Here is a 24,681-nt window from a genome sequence, read left to right on the forward strand (position 1 = left end):
CATAAGTGCAACTTGCTAATCAGTTACCTTTTCATTAGATAGGAACTAGGGACACAGAGGGAAGGAGAGTGAGCCGTAGCACTCATTAAAAATGCTGAGTTCCTCTTCATTCATTCTGTTAGTCAGCGTGCTCTAAGGGTCGTAAATGACTAATTTGGAAAACTGTCCTTTAACATGGAAGTTTTGCCCAGGATTTTCCAGTCAGGTGATTTTTCATTTTAATTTAACATTTTAAAATACGTAAGCAGCTATTATAAATTATAGAGTGGCTTGTAACTGCAAGGAAACACCAGAAGTGTACTTGAAGTGGGTGTTTTGGAGGCATCCCAGTACTGCAGAGCAGTGCCTGGACCAGTACTGGCTTATCTGGGATCCTTAGGAATAGGTGATCCTACTAAGCCCCTCCTCTGATGGCCATCTGTTTGATGGACTGCACATTTCTGGAAGAGTGTGCATTTTATTTTTAAAACAGGTATACACCAAGTTCAGATGCCTAGAACTATGGTGTACGTTTGTATATAAAAACCATGCCAATGAGCCACATAGCTAATGTGACACTTGCACACTGACACACCAGCCAGGAAGGAAATATGTTCATATGTGTTTGCGCGATATGCCGTTAGGGCCTCTCCTTCACTGACAACTGTTCACAGTTATTACTGTATTGCGGTCAAATCAAAAGATTAAGTCTTTATCTCTTGGAATTATAGGTAATTCTTATTTTCACTTCTTTCTGCTAATCTTTATACTTCAGATTTCATACAATGAGCTTATTTTACTTTTGTAAGAAAATGCTTTTAGTTTATAATAAAGAGCCATGTCTTTGTAATCTTAACATATTTAGTTTTTGCTCTCTGAACTTTCCATTTTTTTTAGTAAGTAGTGCTTTGAGTTTTGATTCTCAAAGAATTTTATTTGATACTTATAATGGTGAGAAATCATTTCTTTTCTATCAAGAAATCTCCCGGCGAAGCCAGCTGAAGAAGCTCAGAAACACAGACAGCAGTATGAAGAAATGGTGGTTCAGGCAAAAAAACGAGGTAATGGAGCTCCCCGCATGCTGGCTGTGTGCAGCACAGGCTCCCTGTCTGCCTGGAGCCCTAGAACCCAAACTGTGGTGAATGCTGTAGTATTTTAAAATTTATAATTTCCCACCAAAAATGACATGCTTCCACTCATGCCATTCCTGGTAGCTTTACTCAAGGTAATGCCACTTTGAATTTACACCAGAAAAGAGACCGTCCTGGGTAAGAGTGCTGGACTGGAGGAAGCCTCAGCCAGTAGTGATGGGCAGGTCTCTCCCTCTCTGGGCTCAGTTTTCCTTATTTACAAGATGTGATGGGCTTTGATAAAATCCCTCGCACATCCTATGATTCTAGGATGTTTGAAAACTATATGTGATAAACATATGTGGTCTCTACATACACTGGAATATTACTTAGCCTTAAAAGTAAGGAAATTCTGCAACGTGCCTCAACATGGGTGAACCTTGAGGATGTCAGGCTCAGTGAAATAAGCCAGTCACGAGACATAAACACTGATTTCACTTACTCAGGATCCTCAGAGCAGGCAGAATCATAGACGGAAGGTAGAATGGTGGTTGCCTGGGGTTGGGGGAGGAGGGAACAGGAAGTTAGAGTTTAACTGGTGCTGAGTTTCAGGTCAGGAAGATGAGAACATTCTGGAGTTGATGTTGGTGATGGTTGAGTAATGATGTGAATGTTAATGCTGCTAATTGTATACTTACAGTGGTTAAAATGATAAATTTTATGTTTTGTGTATTTTACCACAATAAAAAATACTAAAAAGTATATGTAAATGAAATGCATGGTGTTTCTCAGAGTGGCTGTTGTGCACTAGGAGTTCTGCTCAGGCTGTGAGAGGTGAGGTGACAGGTTGTGCTGGGCAGAGGACACATGAGCGCTTCTGTCTATAACATTCTGTCTTTTGATTGAGGTGGTCGTTTCATGGGGGAGTCTATTTTGTGATAATTGATCGTGTTTTGTTTGCATACTTTTCTGTATATGTGCTATACTTTAAAAGCTTACTAAACGATGGTAACACCTGAGCGTTCTGAACTCCACACAGTGGAAACGCGTCCCGGGAGGGGTCTTGCTTCCCCCTCTTCAGTGTCATTCTGGAAGTTTGCTGCATGACTCTTGAGAAAAATCACCTCGCTTGAAAATGGTGGATACCAGCTGCCAGATGTTTTCTTGTTTTGATTGTGATTTCCAGAGCTGAAGGAAGCCCAGCGGAGGAAAAAGCAGCTGGAAGAACGATGCCGACTAGAAGAAAGCATTGGAAACGCGGCCCTTACTTGGAATAATGAGATCTTGCCCAACTGGGAAACCATGTAAGCTATGACAGTGGGCACTGCTGGCCTAACCCATTCCTTTCTAGAGTCTAGGTAGCAGCTGTACGAATTGTCAGTCATGCAGCCTTTGGTGAAATGACCTAGAGTAAGTTACACAGTGTCTCCCTTCCCCCACCTTGGCTCGGGCCTATTGTCCCTTGCCTGGATCCTGTGACAGCTCCCCCTGCCCTCCTTCCAACTCATCTTCCATTCAGTAGCTAGAGGGATCTCTAAAGCCCAAGTCTGTATCATTTCTCCACTTATAGTTTCAGTGACTTGGAACTCCTCCCTTTCTCTGTAGCCTCCCCTTAGATCTCTCCTTCACTTGGATGGAGCCCTCCATTAAGGAACCTCAGGGCCTTTGTGTGTGCCATTCCCTCCACCTAGAGTGCTCTTTCCCTGTAACTCTTCCTCCAGCTCTTTGTTCTTTAAAGCCCGGTCTTCTTGGGGGAAGACTTTGCTGTCCGGGTGGCTGTAGAAGACCCCCCTGGATACACTGCTTCTGTCGTCCTCTGTCTGAGGATGGGGACTGGGTCTTCTCTGATGACAACCTCCAGTGGCTAGTACCCATCAGAGTCTGGCAGCTGCTGTCATGTTTACATCCGAGGGAGAGCTGTGGGTTGTTTCTTCCTGTGGGGCAGTGTGTGGACAGCAGGCCAGGCCCTTTCGGGCCTCCCCTCATCAGCAGGAGCTGCCAGGAAGCTTGGATGCTAGTTTCTCTTCTTTTTCTGTAGCTTTCAGCCTGAACCATATTTCAGGATGTGGGGGACTCACTCCTGGCACTTACCTATGTGTCACTCATCTCATTATGGGAGGTCAGATGGCCCCGTTGAGGGTGTCCACGAGCAAAACAAGCATTTCCCAGAGCCTGCTTTCTAGGCAGTGTCTTTAATAGGCTGGACAGTTCAGGAAAAACTTTTTCTCTAATGGTACCCGTGAGGTCCTCAACCTGTGGGCCATCTCCCTGTGTGGCTGCAGGGCCCGTCCTTGGTCCACCATGCACCGATGGTGTTTAATGTGTTCAGAGGCCCGAACTCATCAGCAGCTGCCTGTGGTGCACCAGCTGGGTTCCAGGCACAGGGCCTGGTGTCACTGTGCATCATCCTGCTAATCTCCATGGCAGCCCTTTGGGGGAGACTTGTCATTTGGTGTGGGAGAGAAGTTATTTGCTCGGGGTGCCACAGGAAAGCATGGAGTTGGGGTACAGACCTGTTCTGCAGCTTTAGCCTGTGCTCCCCCACAGGGCTGTGTTGAGCACCAGGGAGTCTTTGACACCTTGTCCTAGTGTGCTGGCTGTGAGAGTCGTGAGCAGGGGACCTCAGCGACTCTCAGCAGCTGAGAACATTCTGAGTTAGCAGAGTTCTCCTCTGCCATTAGAGTTTGGCAGCTATCCCCTGGGATCTCCACCTGCCCTGTACCTGCAGCTCCATAGCAGTCCTCCTGCCCCCCCCCCCACCCAGGTATTAGCAGTTCCTGCAGCAGCAAGCTCAGTTCTTGCTGCTGTGCTTTCTGCTCAGAAAGACCTTCCCATCACCTGCTCAAACTCCTACCGGTTACTGAGGACTTGGCTCCTGAATAGTGTGCCCTGCGCCCCTCTAGTATGTGGTGCTGCTGCCTGCTTGGGCCATGCCCTTGGTGTGCCTATCACAGTAGTTGCCCCGTGGAGATCGTCATTCATGTTCTGGTCTTTGTGGAACACTGGACTGTAAGCCCCCTGAGGGCAGGGCTGCAACATACCCGTGTGTCCCCTGCTCCTGTGGTTTGGGGCTAGGCACACAGGTAGACAGATATTTCTTCATTGAGAACAGACTCATAAACTCCTGCTTCCTTTCTGTCCAGGTGGTGCTCTAGGAAAGTTCGAGACTTATGGTGGCAGGGGATCCCTCCCAGTGTGAGAGGCAAAGTCTGGAGCTTAGCCATTGGCAACGAGTTAAACATCACCCATGGTGAGTGCTTGCATTATCATAGGCTTGGGAAATTTCCCCCCAACCCACACCCACACCCCCTGGGTCCTGTGGCTTCTGTCTCATCTGCCCTGCTGTTAGGAAGAAAGGACACCATTGCCATGAAGCTGTGTCTTTTGAGAGTCCAGGTGACTCTCCTCCAGGAGGGAGAGACTTCAGTTACCTGGCAGTTCAGAGAAATCCCTGCCTTTTTCCTGAAACCTCTCGTCTTCCCTGAGGAGACACGGTAGCACCAGGGAGGTGGGCCTGACATCATGTCACAGCATCAGTGGGTGGGTCACATTAGGATCTCTTCTCAGAGTTCTGTGGGGTGCAAGCCTGATCTTGACATGAGGTGGTAGGGCGGTGGTTTCTTTCTCTGAGGTGCAGATCGTATTTGGGGTACTGTTGCTTTATGTGGCATTTTTTCCAGGCAGCTTATATATAAGCACCTGTAGAAGGGCAGCACACTGCACCCGACTGGGTGCTTGAGGTTCTAGTAGCCTTGGTGTAGACGGGAAGGTGAGATCCGGAGTCACCTTTCCTAGGGCTGGCTGTCTTGCCCTGTGAGTTCACTCAGTCTGTGTGTGCCTCTCCCCTGCCTGCGTGCCCTGCACTCCCTCCTTCTGTGCCTGGCACTGTGTGCCCGGGTCGAATCAGGCCAGGAGCTCACGGCCTTGCAGTTATGTGCTTAATAACTGGTGGTGGTTACATTTTACTTTTTTCTTCCTCCCTTCTCATCTCCATGTTATCCCCACCCAGTAAATGCCTGTGGAATCACTGGTAGATCGAAGGCCTTTGAGTCGAGAGGAGGCAATTTGTATCTCCTCTAAGTACCTGGGCTTCCTGTTACTATTGTTCTTACCCTGTGAGACTCACCCACCCCACGGTTGCAGCCGTGGCTAGTCGCTGTGCTCTGTCTTAAGTAGTGCCACCTGGTTGGGTGGGTGGGGACTGGCTTCTGTTGGAAGTGACCTCCTCATAGCTCCATTTTTGGCTAATCTGTACCTATCAAAAATTGAATATCTTTACGTGAGAAGAAGTATAACAGTTAACTTGTGAAATATGTAGTTTTTTAAAAGCATTCTCAGAAGTAAAGGTTTGGAGAAATTGCTGAGCAGTTACTTCAGTCTTTGTTCTGAAAGTTTTCTAAACTATCAACAATTCTGTCTAAGTCTGTTGAGTGTGGTGCAGAGTAGCATGTGTGCATGTGTGTGCGCATGCTCAATTTTTGGTACTCACTGATAGTGGCTTTTATTTTAAAATATGTTTGGGTTGGTTTTATTTAAATTAAAATGTTCTATGGACCATATCAGTAGATTGGGCTAAACAGCTAATTAATTCCATGTCATGAAAGTTTGTCTAAATCCTGATACTGGCTCATTTTACTTAAATTGCACCTTTCTTGTATGATCAGCTGCCAGGTGTCAGTTGCTTCCACTGTTGTGCTTGGGAAGCTGGAGCCTCGGCTGTCCTGCTCTCCACTCTGTCCCCATGCCCAGCACAGCTCTCCGCACACGGCAGCCTTCAGGAAGAATTTGTTGGGTGGGTGGATGGATGGATGCCACCTTACTGGATCCTACTGATCTCTGTTTCACTGCATACTTAAGCTAGTATAAGAATACAGGTGATTTTGAAGTCCAGAGGTTGAGGCCAGGCACCGTGCTTGGTTCTTACTTACGTGTCTTTTTTGACAATGACAGCAGGTATTGTTGACCTTGTTTTCCTTTGGGAAAGGTGAGCATCCTGGAAAAGGGATTATGGGCCGCCCCAGCCTCATGGCGGGTGTGTTAAAGCCAGGGTCCCAGTGCTAGCCCTGCCAACTCGAGCCCATGGCCGACTTGGGAAGCCCCAGAGTTTTGCTCTTTTTGTGGTTCTGCAATTGGAAACTTTTACTGAAAGTCACCCCAATAGTGTTAAAACTTCATTCTCAGGAAAGCCAGCCTTGTACTCTGGAAATGGGTCTGGGAAGAAGGTGTTCACTGTCCTAACATCCTCCACCCCAGCCCACACACACACACGCCAGTAAAGCCTGGAGATAGTTTACCCCGAGGCAGCCAGCATCTGTGCATTAGCTGTCAAATGCCTCATCTGGGAAGTGGTTCCCAGGAGGCAGGGGCCCGCCACACACTTGTTTTCCTTCATCTCCTACCAAAATGATCAAGGCTGAGCCCACCTCCTGGAAGCCAAGAGCAGGCAGAGGCTCCCAGACCCTCTAGCCTCCAGCTCAGCACTCATGAGCATCGAGTTACGATGCCCTCTGCCGTCTGGTAATGGTGATAAGAGGAAGTTGTATTTCATAGTGTACCTTCTTCTGTCTGGCCAACTAGCGTAGATTGTAAGTCGGGTCCTACGCAAGGCTAGAAGAGGGTCATTCATCAAGATGTTACTTGTTGGAGCACAAAAGACTGTGACTTATATTTTAATAAATTAACATGCACTGCCTGGAAGGCAGGTGTGCTCTGCTCTTTTCCAAAAGTAGTGATGAGAAAGGGAAGTGATAAGAATCCTCTGGGTAACTGCAGTTCAAGTCAGTGATCGTTAGTGACCCAGGACTGCGGTGGTTGGGACGCACAGAGCCTGAGGGGCCTTGGCACCGGGGACTGGGTGGGCAGGGTCTCCCTGGGCTCCGTCTTCACCTTCATTTTCGCCCCGGAAGAAGGGCTGGAGACACCCATGGAGGGCTGTGTGCAGTAGTAAAATTTGTGAGCATGAGTTGTTCCACTGTCATTACCAAACTCCCCAAAGAGAAGGATTACTGAGGAAATAGGCCCAAGTGTGGAGGCGCTCGTGGGGGACCTGTCTTGTACTTCTCTGCCACAGGGTCCCTTTTCTGGAAATGTTTGCCTGTTTTATTTATACCCCTCTCTCATTCTGGCGCCACGGGGATCCGACGGGCTCTGCTGGCCTCTCCCTCCCCTCACCAGGCAGGTGGTCTTTGGCCGTGTTGGCCTGTTTGCTCTGGATGCACATGTGGAGGCGGGACCCTCGCGGTCCTACCCCGAGGAGCTCGTGGTCTGGCAGAAGTGATGGGCTCACAAACCAAACACTGCCTGGGTGGGCCCTGCAACAGAAGTGACTACCAGGCACTGTGGTGCTTTGTGGTTCTGTCTTTGTATATGGTGATGTCTTTAGACAATAGAAGGACCTCTGGCCACGTTGGGGGTGAAGTAGCCTTAGTAAGTGTGCAGTCTGCAGTTGAACTCTCGATACTCTGATGCGGCAGTGGTGTTTCTGAGGTGACAGGTGCTCACGTGTGCATGGGACGCTCAGCCTGAGGCTTTTCTTCCAGAGCTCTTCCACATCTGCCTCGCCCGAGCCAAGGAGAGGTGGCGGTCCTTCAGCACAGGCGGCGCTGAGGTGGACAGTGAAGGTAGGCGCTGGGCTGGCGGGCGCTCTGGCCAGTGGTGAGCGTAATCACCACCTAACGGGGGTTACTTAACTCAGGTAGTGCTTGGTGTGAAGTTACAAAAAACTTCATGGAAGAGGGTGGTTTATTAGATCCTTGCCCAGGGATATGTTTTTATTAATTTTCAAAGAGGAATGGGGGGAGAGAGAGGGAGGGAGGGAGGGAGGGGGGGAGGGAGGGAGGGAGACATTGATGTGAGAAACGTCAGTTGGTTGCCTCCAGCATACCTCCTGACTGGGGATCGAGCCTGAAACCCTTTTTTATCTTCACCCAAGGAGTGAAGATATTTTTCCATTGATTTTTATTTTTTTTAGAGAGAGTGGAAGAGAGAGGGGAGAAGGAGAGAGAGGAGAGAGAAAAATGTTGATGCAACAGACATATGGATTGGGTGCCTCCTACACATGCCTGAATCAGACCTGCTACCCAGGTACATGCCTTTGACCAGGAATTGAACCCGAGACCCTCCAGTGTGCAGACCAACGCTCCAACCACTTAGCTATGCCTGCCAGGGCCAGAAACCTCTTTGATGTATTGGACAATGCTCCAACCAACTGAGCTACCCAGGCAGGGTTGGAAAAGGGACTTCTTATTTTTTTTAGCAAACCAGCTAAAGAAAAAACTTTTATAAGAAAGAGAACGTACCAGGTCCTGTGAGGTGTTTTTGTGTCCATACATGCTGGAGCGCCGGGTGTAACCACTGTCCCTTCCTTCATTCCTGTTCACGAGCCGTGCAGCAGCCTGGCACCCAGGGTCACTTGAGCGTTGGCTTCTAGAAGAGCCTGGAACTGCTTGAAGACCTAGAGCCCTGCGTGTTGGCTACGTTATGCTGCTAGAGTCTATAACACACAGTGACACTTCTGTTGGTTCAGTGGTATCTTTTTTTACTGACCTTTTTAAATACCATCTAAGTGGCATTAAAATTAAAAAAATAGAAACTCATTCATGAGTACTTGTTAGAACTAGTACATGAGTGTCATACTGCCACACCTCCCAGGTATTCTGAGTTTATACCAGTGCTGTTTGAGGTCAGATAATGATTCCCTATTGTTTTCTGTGCCTGAAATTAATTTGAGTATATTTCCTCACTTGTTCTTATTGCTCCACTGACTGTTGGGTGACAGGTGGTATCAAATGAGACTTATTTCAGACTCTAGAAAATACCTTATGACAATATAGGTGGTGCTGCATGGTATTTGCTGTTAAAGTAAGAAACTCTGCAAACTGTTGGTTTGAGTTGTAATCAGGTCGGGTTATGTCCAGAGAACTTTTCCTTGTTTCACTCCTGTAAAACCTGAGCCTCTGGTTGCGCTGCGCTCTGCCTCTGAGAGGTGTCGTGACTGTTGGTCTTTTGGCAGATGCCGCATTTTCAGCAGCAGACAGAGAAGCCAGCCTGGAGCTGATTAAACTGGACATTTCTAGAACATTCCCTAACCTCTGCATTTTCCAGCAGGTAGGTGGTGGGGATTGGTTGCTTTTAAGTATGTTTGTCTAAAATTCACAGATGTCGAACTGCATATATTACAGTCAAATTTGAGAAGTACTTGGGTTTTTTAGGTGGAGAGGTCGCAGGGGGAGGGTGGGTCTTAAGTTAAATTGAGACTTTTAAAAATAAGAGTAACTGATGCTTTCCAACAAATAGTTAATGGGGCCATAGTTCTGCTTCAAAGGCAGTTCTGTCCTTTCAAAGTTTATGTGTCAGAAGCCTCTCCAGGGCCCAGGAAGGCCCTTGTGTGGCCCCTCTGACAGTGTGGCCCTAGAGGCTGCTTCTGTTGTCAGAACTACATGCTTTGCTAAGTGCTCCAGCCTGGGGTAGAAGGGGAATCCTTGGCTGCCTTTGGGAGTAGTTAGGCGGGGTTTCTGAGCAGTTAGGCCAGCAGGTACACCACCAGGCACTGAGGCCAGTGTGGAGACAGGATGGAATGTTCTCTTTCGGGTGGCAGTGTAGAGAAAAGTGGTGGTTCCCGTGGGCCTGTGAGTACAGTACAGGGCTCGGCTGCCAGGAGCAGGCTCTGGAGGCATTGGGGCAAAGGTGTCTGAAGACCTCCTTCAGCCAGCAGACATTTACCTGGGGGTTTCTGACTCCTCCCTTGCCCAATGTATAATGGTTTCTGCCAGCTCTGCCTCTGACATATTTCTGAGTCTGTTCCTTAGCTGTTCTCACTGCCTTTACTTGGTTCAGATTCTCATCTTTGTGGATCACTGCACCTGCCTCCACCGCATCCCCTGACCTCCTCCACCTCTGTCCAGTCACCTCACAGCCTCCAGAGTAGCCTTGGAGTGCCTAGTCTGACTCGGTCATGCTTGTGTTTCTAGCACCAGAGGGAACCAGGAAGGGGTAGTGGAGTGAACTAGAACAGGTCAGTTAAGGGGCCAGTCAGCTAGAATGAGGCAGAAAATGTAGAGGTTTTACACTTGGGCTTTACAAAAATGTAGGTGTGTCCCAGGCACACTGACAGCACAGGCGTGAAGGTTCGCTGCCCTTGTGGTGCAGCATGGGGAAGGGTCAGAAGTGGTGTCCCTGGGGAAGTGGCTCTCAGGCTGTGCTTGTACTAGATTTGAAAGACAATCTGCCAGAGAATGGAAAGACAGTCCTGGCAGAAGGACTAGAATGGAAGCATCAGACCACTGATGGGCCAGGGAATCCTGGTTCCTTCGGGAGAGAACCTTGCTAGAGGAACAGAGGCAGTGCAATTTAGTTCCATGTGCTCTCCTTCCAACTGGCTGCTCTCTGAGCTGGGAGCCCACTGCAGGCTGCTTCTGCTCTGGAGGGAAGAGTGGAAGGGCAGAGCTTTGGCTGAGAAGGGCATTCAGGGCACCGGGACTGGGTCCTGAGGGGCTGAGGCCTGTACAGCTAAGGTCCAGCCTTTCCTGCACCCAGGACCCAGACAGTCTCCTTCTTCATGGAGCATCTCTTGCAAACCAGCTTCATGGACTTTGGGAGTCACTGGGTGATTATCTTGGTGCGGAAAGAGGAGGAAGAGCAGCTTAGGGGTCTCTTTGGGGGACAGGAAAAATGGCTTTTCTCTTTCCCTCTGGGTTCCTTTGGGTATGCCCCCCTCAGTCTGTGGTTCCCAAAGTTCTAGATTTCATAAATGGGCAATATTAAAAAAACAAAGAGTGGGAAACAGCAAGATGTCCAGAACTAGTTAAGGGCATTTAAAATAAGGAGCTGTTGTCTACTACCACCCCGTCTTCATCAAAGAAAGGACATTTAGTGCCAGAGGAAGACTTAATCTCAATGGTGGAAACCTGTTCAGTTGAAAACACTTAGTGTTAACAGTTCAGTACAGCACTCTGTATTTCTCATTTGGCCTTGGATCAGCTGTGACCTGGTGACAGTTGGTGAGGTCACCAGTCCTCAGGTGGGCATTTGGTGTTGCCACCGAGGCCCTGTCCTGTGCCCCCTCTCACCCTCTAGTCCTGGATGTTGTCTTTCTTACCTTCCCATTGCCAGGTTTTCCTCTTCGTCCCTCTGTGTTCTGGAAGTTTGTTTTCTTTCTGTGTCAGAATGCAGTGATTTGGGCCACATAGTCACCTGTGCAGTGCCTTCCTAGTCACGCACCATGTGTACTTTTTATTTCTCGTGTTAACTAGGCACAGGGAAGGCGTGGACAGTAAGGGTTTGATCTGGACTGAGCCACCCTTTCACAGTGTGCGCAGGCACCGGCATCAGCGTGAGGCACCTTTCTTCCGTGCCCAGCAAGGGAAAATACACTGTAGCACCTAGGTGTTTAGAAAGAGTTACAGGAACAAATGGAACTCGTGGCGGGGTGGGAGAGCCGGGAGGATGTTTGGAATAAAATGGAGGCTGTTAGGACTTAAGATTTAGAGAGTGTTTCCTAAACCTGCCATATCAAAAAGCACAGAAGCAAAGGCGGCGGTAGGCAGGGAATGGTCGGGTTGAGGGGCACAGCTGGGAGGCAGGGTCGGGACAGCAGTCAGCGCTGCCCTGCTCTGTGGGACCTTGGGGACCAGGCTGTCCGTAGGACTCTGAAGGGGATACAGTTATACAGCAGGAGCCAAACGGTGTTTTTCTGGCTCAGACCTGACCCACCAGCTTTCTCAGAGCAGCTTGGTAGATTGGCTGCAGACTCGCTTGCTAAGTGGATGGGTAGTTAATTCGTTAAGTTATGTGATACACGTGGAGCTGCTGGCCCCTGCTTGGCAACTGGCTCCTCTTCCGCGCACAGCGGCGTGGCGGCTCCTGAGCACTAATGAGACGTCTGCATGTGTCCTTTTGGTGTGTTGGTCCTTCCAGGGCGGCCCGTACCATGACATGCTGCACAGTATTTTGGGCGCTTATACTTGTTACCGACCGGATGTGGGCTATGTAAGTGAACTTTTTGATATTTTACCATGCTTATACATTTTACAGAGGAAGTCAGAATATTCCTGGAACATCTTAGCTGCAGGTGTCAAGTCGAATGCCCTCATTTCTGTTGAGTATGAGAAGTTTCATGGGCAATGAGCTACCTGTTTCCTTGTAAAGAAATTGACCAGACACAGCTGCCCTGTGAAATTTGTCACATTGTAATTTGATCTGGTTTTTTTTTTGCATGCGTTTTTCCCAGTATTAAATGAAGAAAAAGCCTTTAGCGCAGGGGTGGGGGACCTCTGGCCCACGAAATCACTTGGTCTGGCCCTGCCAAGGCAACCGCAGGCAGGACTCAAAATTCAATAAATCTAGGAGTTCTTCTCAAAGCTAATTTTTAAGTTGATAGTTTTGAATGGCTGCTAATGATGTTATAAATATCTAAATGGCCCTTGGCAGAAAAAGGTTCCCCACCCCTGCAGCAGTAACTGTTTTAAAACTGCTGCTGCTGTGTGTGTGCACGGTCCAGGCATAGCACATCAAGTTAGACGCACATCTCCATGGCACCTGGCAGCTGCGTCTAGGGGCAGTGTCTCAGGGGCAGGTGCAGAAGGAGGGTCAGTGTGTGGTGTTCCATATGGACATGGGGGGGTAAGAGAGCAGACAAGGGGCTGATGTGGCTACGTAGGGCGTCCTGGTAAGAGCAGGTCAGGATCGAGGCTGGCAGCTCAGCTTTGGGGGGCGGCTGTGGGTGGGTGGCTTTTAGTAGCAAGGGCGTTTGGGTTCTTCTTGTCATGGGATGAAAGAGTTGCCTGGCCATGCGGCTGCTGTGAGTTTAACACCCCTCTCTCCTCCTTCAGGTTCAGGGCATGTCCTTTATTGCTGCGGTGTTGATCTTGAACTTAGATACTGCAGATGCCTTCATCGCTTTTTCTAACCTTTTGAATAAACCCTGTCAGATGGCGTTTTTCCGAGTGGACCATGGCCTTGTGAGTATCCCCTGTGTGTGCCGTGGTACAGTGTCTTCACACAGCAAGAACTGTCCAGTCAGCTGTCTTTTCAGTGGAAAAGAATACATTTTTGCCTCTATTTAGAGGGATTTAGAATAAGAGCACTTGGAGGGTATTTTGGGGATTGTGTTGAATTTTGAAAACACATGGTTATAGCCTTGTGTATGGATTTCTGAATACATTCTTTCAGGAAATGTTTCTGAAGATATATTCTCCACACAGGGAGGGGCTGGCTCCTGCACAAGCATGCATACCTTGTGTGGAGAGTAGTCTCTGCATGTGGGTCTGCCACAGAGAGCGTGGCGTAGTTGCACCATCTTGCTGCTGACTGTCATGCTGGGATGCTGCTCCATGCAGAGCGCTCACACAAGGGACAGGAGACATGTTAAGGGCAGCTGCTTTATGGACAACGGCAGCGGTGTGTTCAGTACACCGCTGAGGACACTTGGATCAATGGAGGGTCCCATTCACTCAGCTCCATCTTTGTGCCGAGCAGTGCGCACAAAACTGGCTATGGTTGGTTGCCCTGGGAGCCCCTCACATGCTTCCAGAGGCGGGTCCTCTGTGTGGTGCTGATGGGGACACGAGGCTCCGAAATAACAGACCTATACCTGTTCATTGCTCAGGCAACACATACATTTTTTAAAAACTAAAAGTATTTTAAAACTGCTGCTAAGTGGGTGGCTGTTAAAGGAAGTATAAATTGGCAGAATCCTTTGTAAGAAATTTGGTGTTAAGTATCAGTAGCAGTAAATGGTGGTATGTAACTCTGCTTGTAGGAATCTAAGAAAGTCAAAGTGTGGACCAAGCATTATACACCAAGATGGTTGTCACACAATTGTTTATAATTATTTAATAATAATTACAAATTATATTTCAGTGTGAAAGTGAAAAGCTTTAAAAATGGGGTTTAGGGGAATACAGAACGGTTGATTGAAATCTGGTGATATATCCAGTGCAATAACAATGTTTGCAAGGAATCATACTATAGAAAAGTATTTAAGGTGAAATGCTAATTTTTCAAAAGTATGTAGAATAGAACATACACCACCATGGCTCCCATGTCTAACTGTAAAAGGACACACACCACAGCACTTACAGTGGTGATGAATGGTCTCGATTGTTCCTGAGATTCTTAAGTTTCTACAGTGGGCATTTGTGGATACTACTTTCACAGTCTGGAAAAAACTTTTCATATATAATAAAATTATTTATGTCTAAGTAGCTCCTAATTTTGAAGATTAAGACCCTAGCTTTCTCTTTGGCAACATATGCTAAAAACTGTACTTAGGAATGTTAGACTAATATGGAAAAATCATAGAATTGTAATGTTGAGTGGAACCTTCATTTATAGCAGGGTCTCTCAGCAGTAGTGGTGTTGACATTTGGGGCTGATGTCTATGGTGGGGGCTGTCCTGTGCATTGGACAGCATCTCTGACCTCTACTTGCTAGATGCCAGTAGCACTTCCCCCTAGCTATGACAACCAAAACCCCCCTCAGACATTGACAGATATCCCCTGGGAGGCGGAGTCCCCCCGTTGGGAACCTCTGGTTTACAGCATGACCGGCCGCCACTCATTAAGGTGAGCAGGCATCACCCGAGAGCCTTCACCTGCCCACATGCATCCTGCTTGCAAATGTGGAGCAGAACCGGGCCTCCTGCCTCTCGGCTAGTGTCACCCCATCCAGGGGCAGCTGCTGTGTCATACCACTCCTCTACGCTGTGCATTTGTTTCCCTCCAGGCCCTGTAAGATACAGGCTGTGCAGGCTCTCTTCTCCTTGAGCGTCTCCTCCCTCACTGTGTTCGAAAGCTCAGGCAGTGTTGCCCGTGCCTGAGATATCAGTGTTGCATACCTGGGAAATGCTGGGGCTGGGAGTGAGGAGTGCATGTGTATCAGGCCATTTAGCCAGCCAATTCCTTCTGGCTTCTAGAAGAGATGAGCCTTAAAGACTCGGCCTTTGCAGTAGGACAGACACAGTCAGGTCCCAGCGACACACTAATGTGACATTATTGCATGTTATGTAACTGCTCTGGGTTTCAGCTTTCTTATCTAGGTAAGTTGGAGAAATAAGGTGTAGCTAGTGGTGTTACTGTGAAGTTTGGGGGTAGTGTTTACAAGCATACTTGAGCTACTGTGGGTTCAGTTCCCCACCACCACAGCAGAGCAGCACCTCAGCAAAGAGAGCCATGGAAGTTTGCTTTTCCAGTGCATATAAAATTGTTTTTACTGTGCTGCAGTTGGTTAAATGTACAGTAGCACTGTGTTTAAAGCACTGCACACCCCAGTTAAAGAATACTTCATTGCTAACACTTGCTAACCATCACCTGAGCCTGTTGGGAAAATGGCGTTGATGGACTTGCTCAACATAGGGCTGCCACCAGCTTTTGGTTGTAAACAGCAGTGTCTGTGAAGGCAGTGAAGTGGAGCGCGGCACACGAGGTGCACCTGCGTCAGACATGCCTGCGTGCACCGTGCCCCCCATTACCCGGCAGACTGTGTCCTTAGCAGTTGCATAGGGAGGCAGCTGTGGGATTCCAGTAGTAGAGGCATGTTGACTTGTTTTGTAGGTGGGAAATGTACTGGTGCTTAGTTTACTAGTGTATTCCATACTGTCTCCCCAGATGTTGACTTGTAGGGGGGAAACGTGGGCTGGCGCTTAGTTTATTAGTGCATTCCACACTGTCTCCCCAGATGTTGACTTATTTTGCTGCATTTGAGGTGTTCTTTGAAGAAAACTTACCAAAATTATTTGCTCATTTCAAGAAAAACAACTTAACTCCAGACATCTACCTAATTGATTGGTAAGTCTGCATTTTCATGTTTTCAGAGTGTTTTCTTATCTCCTGCCCCATTTTCCACTGTCCTCACGGCCAGCTTCCTTCAGGGCTCAGCTGCCCCCACCCTGCCCCACTGTCCCGCATGCCATCCGCCTCTGTTTTCCAGGCTCCGGCCCCACAGTCATCCGCAGGCACTGTTAGCTCTTTTTTGTTACCATTGTGGCCCTAACTGATCATCTTGGACCTGTTTGCTTTCAAAGCACCATTTATCCTTTCATTAAATGAGATGTCACCAAACACCAGGTCTGTCTACTGGGCTCTTTGCTGGGATCTAGACATTGGTGGTGAGCAAGACACAGAGCTTGTCAGTCAGGAGCTCCTGTCTAGACGGAGACGTGCCCGTGGACAGATGGCTGTGTAGCGCGATAAGTGCTACCTCTGAAACGAGTTCTTGCTGGGAACGAGGGTTGGAGATTGGAGCTTGTAGCTGAAGCCGAAAGTCCTGGTGTCACTGGGAATAGTAAACATCAGATGAAGTGGCCCCTGGTAGGGAGGCTGTGGCCCGTCTGGCTGTGCCAGTGCAGTGCCTGCCTTAAAGCGCACCTTCGTTTAATAGAGGACTTCACACTGGGAACGCTCAGCTCCTGCATGGCTGTGCCTCTGCACCCCTACCAGTGCACCCACCCTGCTAATGTGATGGTGAACTCTGACCTTGAAGGTTCCTGGGGGAGGGTGTGAGGAGAGGGTCAGACAGGGCCAGAGCCTTCTGCTCCTCTGTATTTACTTTATGCCCCAAGTTAGATCCTTAGGATTTCAGGCTGCAGATGAAGTTTGGAAAACATAGTCCTGGAATAATGTCTTCAAACTTTTTCACCCTGCCTTGCAAAAGGAAGTAAATTCCATGTTGTGACCCAGCGTGTGGCTGGCCATGTGTGCAGAAGCCTAATAGGTCAAAATGACTGACACAAGTTGCACAAGCAGTTCCTGGGTTTTACTGTGTGTGAAGCACTCTGCACTTTCCTGGTCTGTTCTGTGTGCGTAAAAAATGCCGGTGGTCATCCACTGTGAGTGATTGGCAGCTCACACCTGGCAGCGAGAGCGCTGTCCTGGAGGGCACCTGTCTGCTCTCGCTTCTCCATGTGTTCTCTCCTTTGCTGCTCTTGGCTTCAACCTGGTGCTTCCTGGCTCTTCCTTGGATTGGCCAGGTCTGCTCCTGCCTCAGAGCTCGAGTACTTGGATGCTTTCCAGACCCTTCCCTTGGCTCGTGGCTTCCTCTTCAGGGCTTTACGCAAATGTGACTTTTCAGTGACATGTCCTTCCCTGACCATCCTGTTTACAAGTGTGTGTATGTGCACTCACGTTTGCTCAGCGCTCCTGTACACCCTCATCACCAACGGCCAGCAGGCGCAGTCTTCAAAAATCCTGGATGACTGGCCGACCTGCATTGCACCGGGAGGGCTCAGCGCTCTCACGTTAGCGCAGAGCACGGTCACGCCTGGTTGTATGAGGGCTGAGCATGTGGGCTCGGGCTCTGACTGCAGCAGTCTTGATTGCTCATGTGGGCTCGGCTTTATGACGTGCAGAATACCTACAGCTACTCTATTTTTCTGATCACTTTTCACTTGGTACTCTGCTTTTAAGACATAAAGGCTTGATTTCCATGAATAAATGGGCAGGAAGAGGTAGTATTGCCAATTAGGTCATTTTTTTTAAAAACACACTTTTATTTATTTTTTACTTATCTTATTTTTTAAATATATCTTTATTGATTTCAGAGAGAGGAAGGGGGGGGGGGAGAGAGAGAAACATCAATAAAGAGCGAGTCCTCACTGATGGGCTGTCTCCTGCACGCCCCTTACTGGGGGTTGAGCTCGAAACCCAGGCATGTGCCCTGACCTAGAATGAAACCCCAGACCTTTCGGTGCACGAGATGACACGCCAATGGAGCCACACTGGCCAGGGCATGATTATCACAATTTTCATTTTATCTTATTATTATTATTTTAAATATATCTTTATTGATTTCAGAGAGAGGAAAGGAGAGAGAGATAAAAACATCATGATGAGAGAGCCATTGATTAAGCCCGCAACCCGGGCATGTGCCCTGACCGGGAATCGAACCCCGATCACCTGGATCCTAGGCCGACGCTCAACCGCAGAGCCGCTCCCAGCCAATTTTTAAAGGGAATACATATTTGTATTTCATCTTTTCATCTGATGGTTTGCATTGTTAAGATCAGTTTCTTGTAATCCACGGTCAGATTTATTTGGAAAAACTTACTTTGTTCCTTTACTGAGCCTGCCCGGGAGAAAAGTTGCACAGTACTGTTCACATAGTGTACACATGGACCCTGGATTGTGAATTTCTGTTTATTTTCATTCCCTGCCAGACTCTAAGCTCTCTGCCTTATTAACCTCATACCCAGTTCCTACCAACAGAGTAAGCACAGAGTAGTGCTTGATAAATGTTTGTGGCATGTCGAAGTAACCGGTGTCAGTAATGACAAGTTGTGGTGTGTCTGAGATTCCGTGTGAAAGCCAGCCATGCTGTGTCCCACCATCCTCACATTGCCTTCCTTGGGCCCCCCACTCCGCCCCCATGTTTGTATCTAAGCAGGGAGTGGCTGCCTGGGGAGCATTTGTAGTGCAGCACACCTGAGTTCAGAGTTCCTTCTCTGTGCCACCCCACATCTGAACACCACCTTCTTTCCAGGATCTTTACCTTGTACAGCAAATCTCTGCCCCTCGACCTGGCCTGTCGCATATGGGACGTGTTCTGTCGTGACGGGGAGGAGTTCCTGTTCCGCACGGCCCTGGGCATCCTCAGGCTATTCGAGGACATCCTGACCCGGATGGACTTCATCCACATAGCCCAGTTCCTCACCAGGCTGCCTGAGGACCTGCCCGCAGAGGAGTTCTTTGCTTCCATAGCTGGGATTCAGATGCAAAGTCGAAACAAGAAGTGGGCTCAGGTAAGTGGATCTTTTGTTCCCTTTTTCCCCCTTGGAGATGGGACTCAGCAGTATAATTGAGGGAGTCCCTGATTCAGAGAACCCCTTGAGGATACAGTCCTCTGCACAGTGGTTCTTGCGCTGGAGACCTAGCTCCGAGGCTCGGCTCTGCCAGGGGTCTTGGGCAGTCATTCTTCTTCGGGTCTCTGCCAGTTGGGGGGCTGCGTAATAAAAGCCTGCCACCCTTTCTGCAGGGCACTGGGAGGTCAGAGCTTCTGGTTTGCCATCACGGTGCTCTCTGCATGGTAGATGGCATTTTGTAAACCAACCCCCCCCTTAAAAAAATGCCTGAGACAGAAAGTAAAGGGAACTAACACTCATGGAGCCCCACTCCCCCTGTGGAGGGTGGGAGGATGGCTTCGCAAAACGAAGGTCCTGCCCCAGCTTCCCTGGGTTGTGTTACTACCTTGACTTTCCAACATGCACAGTTACGGTCTGCTGACCTTCCTTCCATGTCACAGGTGCTTTCCCATGGCCACCCCTCCCCCTCCCACACACAACCTCGACACACAGCCACCCCCCCCCATAAACACCCCCCCATATACACACTTTGTGCACACCCACTCTCACACACATACACACATAGACACACACAGGGAAGGATTAAACCCATTTTGCTTCTTGTGCTTTAGGAACTAAATACAAATTACTGGTTAAAACTAGGTCAGAGTTTACTGGACACTGTAAAATGGGCTAGTGATAGGGATTAGCTTGCTGGTGGGGGTCGGGGGAGCACCGTGGAGTTTCATACAGGCCCAGGCCAAGGCCCGTGGGAATTTTGGCCTGTGCACCGTTCTAGAGGCTGTGCTTGAGCTGAAGACCCCTGAGCTTTACAAAGCAAGTAGATGTTTGTGTTTGGTTGCCAGTCCTGTTACTTAGAGGTGTGGGAGTTTTATCTCCCATTGGTCCTTCTGTGCAACTTATTTGAAACTTATGTAAATACTTCTGCTTTATCCCTGTAGTTTGTAATTGAAGTGGCATGGTGCTCACCTCTGGTGGATTAGCACAGGCGCTCCATGGATGCCCTGGGTTCAGAAATCAGACAAACCTGGGTTTGAACCCATATGGGCAGTTTGTCTTGGAGCAAGTCATATCTCCTCTGCCTAGGTGCCTTATGATGGGGTGTTAACCCTCCTGAGCTTATGCGGAGCAGACAGCGGCTGTGAGTGCCTGGTGGACAGAGAGCTCTGCTTGGCATAGAGGGGTGTTTGAGAACTGCAGCCATTGTCACTGTCGCTGCTGTTAAGCAGTCACAGCAGATGAAATATTTATTAAATGAAAGTGTTAACTAAGAGCTGGGAGAGCAGAGAGGAGGGAGCCCATCCCTTTGGGAAGCTCAGAAAGGAGCGGGAAGCCCAGCTTCAGCGGTGGGTAGTATGGGGTGGATGTGAGGGAGAGCCTTGCAACCCGTCTTGGTTGGCACTGTGGCTGCTGGGAGCGGTCTGGGGCACATTCGCCCAAGTGGCATGGTGGGTCTGCATGTCAGAAAGGTGTGTCTGGGTCCAGGTGTGCATGGTGGACCTCAGGAGCACAGAAGCAGGAGGTAGTCCTCACAGGAGCCCCTGGACCTGTGTTCAGTGTGTTGCGGGTCACCCACGGACGTCTTCCCTGTGATTCCCAGGTGCTGACTGCACTGCAGAGGGACAGCCGGGAAATGGAGAAAGGAAGCCCGTCGCTCAGACATTGAGGCAGCAGGTGGGCTCATGTTCAGCACCAGCGCAGATCTCCAAGCGCACCTGCATTGTTGGGATGGACACACTGGCAGCTGAGAACAGGGCCTGTTTTCCTGTTTGGTTCCTGATACTGGAGTTGGCCTTAAACAAAACAAACCAAACTTTTAAAGAATTAAACCAAGGCTTAGCCTTAAGCAGCTCAGTGGAATGATGACTTGGTATTGACATGGCAACCACTGCACTCTCTGCATGGTTTAAAAATAGGGCAGTGGCTCCCTCCCTTTATTCCAGCGAATGTGATTAAATTGCAATGCTTTTGTGTCAACTACTGGAAAGGACTGACAGTCTTTTTTAGCCGAGGTGCATGAGAAGTTGTTTGGGAGACCTCAGAGATGTTTTTGGCCCACAATTACCTATTCGATAAGAAAGAGATTACTGACTTAGATATTAAGATAATCTTTCCAGAAACAGAGGTCCAGTTTTTAAAGCCCACCTACCAAATATGCATTAAGGCAAATGAGCTCTGGGACTCAACCTGCCCTCGGGTTGTCGTCTTACCATGTTGCCTTGACACAGTCACAGCACGAGAGCTGAAAATGCACATGTAGGCCCAGTGGGAGCCCTAGCTCCCTAAGGTTGCCCCCCTGCACCTGTTGAGCAATGGAGGAAAGTTTGAGCAGAAAGAGCTGTGCACACAGAAGGCCCTGGGTAGCAGAGACAGCCCTGAAGCTGATGGAACAGTCTCCCTTTAAGTCAGAGCGGAGGGAGTGAGGGTGTTAAACCTGCTCTGCTCATTCTGTGCAGGTGCAGTCAGCACAGTGTGTGTGTATTTGGGGGGCCTGCTCCTCTGTCCTGTCACCTCGACAGCAGCATCAGCCCTGAGTACCACTGTTTCCCTCCTTGAGCATTTGGCTTAAAGATAGACTGTCATGAGGATTGAAGCGAGCCACACATATCTAGTGGCCCAGACAGTCTTGACATGTTCTTAGTGTCCGTACTATCAGCCTTTTCATTCTGGCTGGTTACCCCAAGTTTGTTAGTACTTTTTTGTTCTAAATGAACTTTGAGAACTTTGTATTAAGAACTTTGGTTGTCCAAATTCAAATAAATGGTTTTTGCACAGAGTAGTCCAAAGGACCAGCACATCTCTATGAAAATAGGTTCCTACATGATAATCTGTGGGCATGTTGGTCTTTGGGTGTGGTGGGTAGACCAGGTTCCAGGGCGCCGGCAGCCACACGGTGCTGCACTGGAGTCTGGCCCTTGGCTTCAAGATTGTAGCCTGCAACTAGGAGACCTGGGCTAGGGGGTAAAGCCTGGCTATGGATATTATTTTTATAGGTTTCCTACGTCTGCCACGTCCGCTGATGGCACTTCCAGGTGCAGTAGCAAGCTGCCGGGCCTGCAGCCATCCTCACGCCCCCCCATCCCGGCTCTGTTCTGTGTGGCATTTTCCCCAGAATTGCCTTTGTTTCCTGATCTCCTTACTGCATTCTCCAGGGAGGCTGCCGAGCATCACAGAAACCACTTTCTGCCTCGACCTTAAATGTTGACTTGCCCGAGCTCTGGGATGAGGTCTTCCCTGAGGTCTGAGCTCCTTCCAGACACAGCTGGTCCCCGACGCCATGATGCTGAATGTAACCAGCCTGAGCCGTCCCCCATAGGTGTGCTCGTTTCCTTCTGTGACGTGGGCTTCCTGTTCTTGAAAGATGTATGTCTTTTCTTAACGTCCATAAGGATGCTCCTAAGTCCTGACAGAAAGTGGTGCAGCCGGGGGGTTCGCGCCCTTCAGGATGCACTTGTGCATTCAGACCCAGCCCTGAATGATCTTTGTCGGGTTGACACCTCTTTGGATAGCACCAAGTTGCATTTAAGTTTTTAAACAGGATTCCATGTCATCTGAGTACTTACATCTCTAGTTCAAGTTTTCATGACCTGTTCAGGGGCCGGGAAGTTCTCAACCCCATATGGCCCCTCTCCACAGAGGGCTGCTTGGGAGCACAGGGCTGTGCCTCTCTGTCAACTAGGAAAACTGGAAACAAACTGCGAGGTAACACCACCCCTTGGGAGGCCCACACCTCCTGCTCCCTGGCTTCCACCTCTGCAGCTGGCATCAGGCAAAAGCTGCTGCCCGCCAGGCCTTGGAATCTCTAGAAACAAGTTCACTTTAAAAGACACTTTGTATCTGCTCAGTTTTGACTATTTTAAATAGTTTGCCGACAGGAAACTCCTGGTAACACTTGCTACATATCATGTGTTAATTGCCTGTACAGTTAACCTTTAATCTTATTTAGTGAAGTGTATCAAATTAGGACTTTTTGAATTGTAAATATATGGTTTTATTAAATAAAAGTCATGTAAAATTGTTGCTTATTTTCACTGTAGTTTGGTTTAAAATTGAAGTTCTCACCTTGAAGTATGGAGGTACTGGACTTGGAATATTATGCTGTTTCAGTATTTTAAGGTTCACTTAATAGGATCAGTGAGATCAGAAGGATGGTACAAGGGGTTTGAGAGTTTAGTGCACCCCTCCCAAGCTGAAGGGGAGCCCCAGAGTGGCTGCTCCCCTCAAACTTGACTCTGGCACCAGCTGTAGCCCTTTCCCCCCACCCCCACGTCTGCCACTCACCTGCCTCCACTTCTGCCCTGCCGCCTAGCCCACCAGGTCGTTTTTTCTTTAGGGCCAGCCGCTGGGCTCTTCCCACTCCCCCTGAGAATACTGCTCAGAGCCTTGTCAGCCAGGTGCTGACCTCCAGCTCCCCTACCTGCCAGTAGGGGACCCTGGCTTTTCCCTGGGCCAGAGTGGGCCTTGGCTCCCATCTGTGGAGCTGAGATCAGTAATCCTGCCCTATTAAAGTGGTGGCTGAAGGGATCATCTGGATCACCAGGCAGCACAAATGCTCCCGTAGGTCACAGGGTGGTTCCCGTCGGGCCAGCTACTCAGGCCAAGAACTGGAGGCTCAGGAGGGAGCCCTCGGCTGCTCTTGCTCTTATACTTGTCCTACCTGTCATAGATGGTGCCACCCTCCTGTTCGCCCCCTGCATCACCCTGGGCCTGTCCTGGGGAACTGTGGCCCCTGTGCCGAGACTTCTTGCCCGTCCTCCCAGAGACACAGCAGCTCAGGGGCATCTGCTCCCATGTCTTCGGCCCACACTGTGCCGAACTCACCTCACAGCCTTCCTCACCGGTGAATGGCTTGGCCTCCCTGGCTGCCGTTGTCTCCATTCTGTACAGGCTGTGGGGTGAGTGGACTGGTGGTCACCATTGACAGTCACGCCACTGGAGTCTCCACCCATGCCAGGCCCTGGGGTAGGTGCTCTGAATGACCTCATTTTATCTCCACAGCTGCTGTCATTGTCCCCATTTCAAAGGTGTGACTCAAGTGATCTGCTGGGGCTCCTGCATCCAGTGCGTGGCAGGGCTGGGTTTGGACTCGGTCTGTGGCTCCCAAGCCCCTGTGCAGAAACAGCTCTCCCCAGGGAGCACACTGCGCCGGGGCCTTGCGCAGCCTGTCTCCTCTAGCTGACCTCTGGTCCACGAGCAGGATGTGGGGTGAGGCCTGGAGTCACTTGCTCCCCTGAGCCCCTCCTGTGTGTGAGGCATCACACCCTGGGAAGCAGGCCCAGCTCTCCAGGTGGCCAGCTCCTAGGGGTGGGCTTCAGGGACGCACAGGAGCAGTTGGGGGTAGAAGTTGTAGAATGTTTTTGACAACCAAGTGTAACAGGGTGGGGGGAGTGGGGGGATGGGACTGCCAGTCCGAAAGCTACCACCTGAAGTGTGGAGCCTGCCACGAAGACAAGACAGTGGGGGAAAAAGACACTGCACCAGCGTGACACCAAGGCGGACCTAGAGATGAGCTGCTGGTCACCAGGTGGAGCAGTGGAAGGGTACCTCCAGGTGCACTGGCAGATGGAAGATGGAAGTCTTAGGGCCAAAGCAAGTCCTCAGATGGGCCACGTGAAGCCCCAGAGCACTACCCACCTACCCAGGAACTCGGCCATGACCTCGGGTCCCAGGGATTTCTGAGGCCTGCAGTGCTGTCTAGCTCACATTTTGCTCCGGGCTCCTCCGTGAGCACCTCAAGCTCGCTCTAGGACAGAGCTACTCCACTGGGCACGGCCACGGCCATGCTTAGGCCTCACCTTCCCAGGATGCCTGAGCCCTAGGAGGTTCCCTGTGGTTGGAGGG

The 24,681-nt window shown here is 49.5% G+C and overlaps 1 protein-coding gene across 2 annotated transcripts in view; it reads left to right on the top strand.

Annotated features, from left to right (window-relative positions):
* TBC1D14 (TBC1 domain family member 14) overlaps positions 1-22,860 on the top strand; it is a 75,307-nt gene extending 52,447 nt beyond the window's left edge. Inside the window, exons 5-15 of one of the 2 annotated variants that reach the window (XM_087828352.1) lie at positions 958-1,040; positions 2,236-2,353; positions 4,193-4,299; positions 7,589-7,669; positions 9,061-9,155; positions 11,964-12,035; positions 12,878-13,006; positions 15,723-15,832; positions 18,522-18,780; positions 20,441-20,514; positions 21,993-22,860. In XM_087828352.1, coding sequence (XP_087684478.1) covers positions 958-1,040; positions 2,236-2,353; positions 4,193-4,299; positions 7,589-7,669; positions 9,061-9,155; positions 11,964-12,035; positions 12,878-13,006; positions 15,723-15,832; positions 18,522-18,780; positions 20,441-20,506 — 1,120 coding nt within the window. In that variant the 3' untranslated portion in view covers positions 20,507-20,514; positions 21,993-22,860. Of the gene's footprint in view, positions 1-957; positions 1,041-2,235; positions 2,354-4,192; positions 4,300-7,588; positions 7,670-9,060; positions 9,156-11,963; positions 12,036-12,877; positions 13,007-15,722; positions 15,833-18,521; positions 18,781-20,440; positions 20,596-21,992 lie in introns of those variants that run through there. The other variant, XM_087828358.1, reaches the window with a different exon arrangement.
* The last annotated feature ends 1,821 nt before the right edge of the window (positions 22,861-24,681 follow it).

Source organism: Miniopterus natalensis, chromosome 1 (assembly GCF_054644295.1).
Source record: "Miniopterus natalensis isolate mMinNat1 chromosome 1, mMinNat1.hap1, whole genome shotgun sequence".
Lineage (NCBI taxonomy): Eukaryota > Metazoa > Chordata > Mammalia > Chiroptera > Miniopteridae > Miniopterus > Miniopterus natalensis.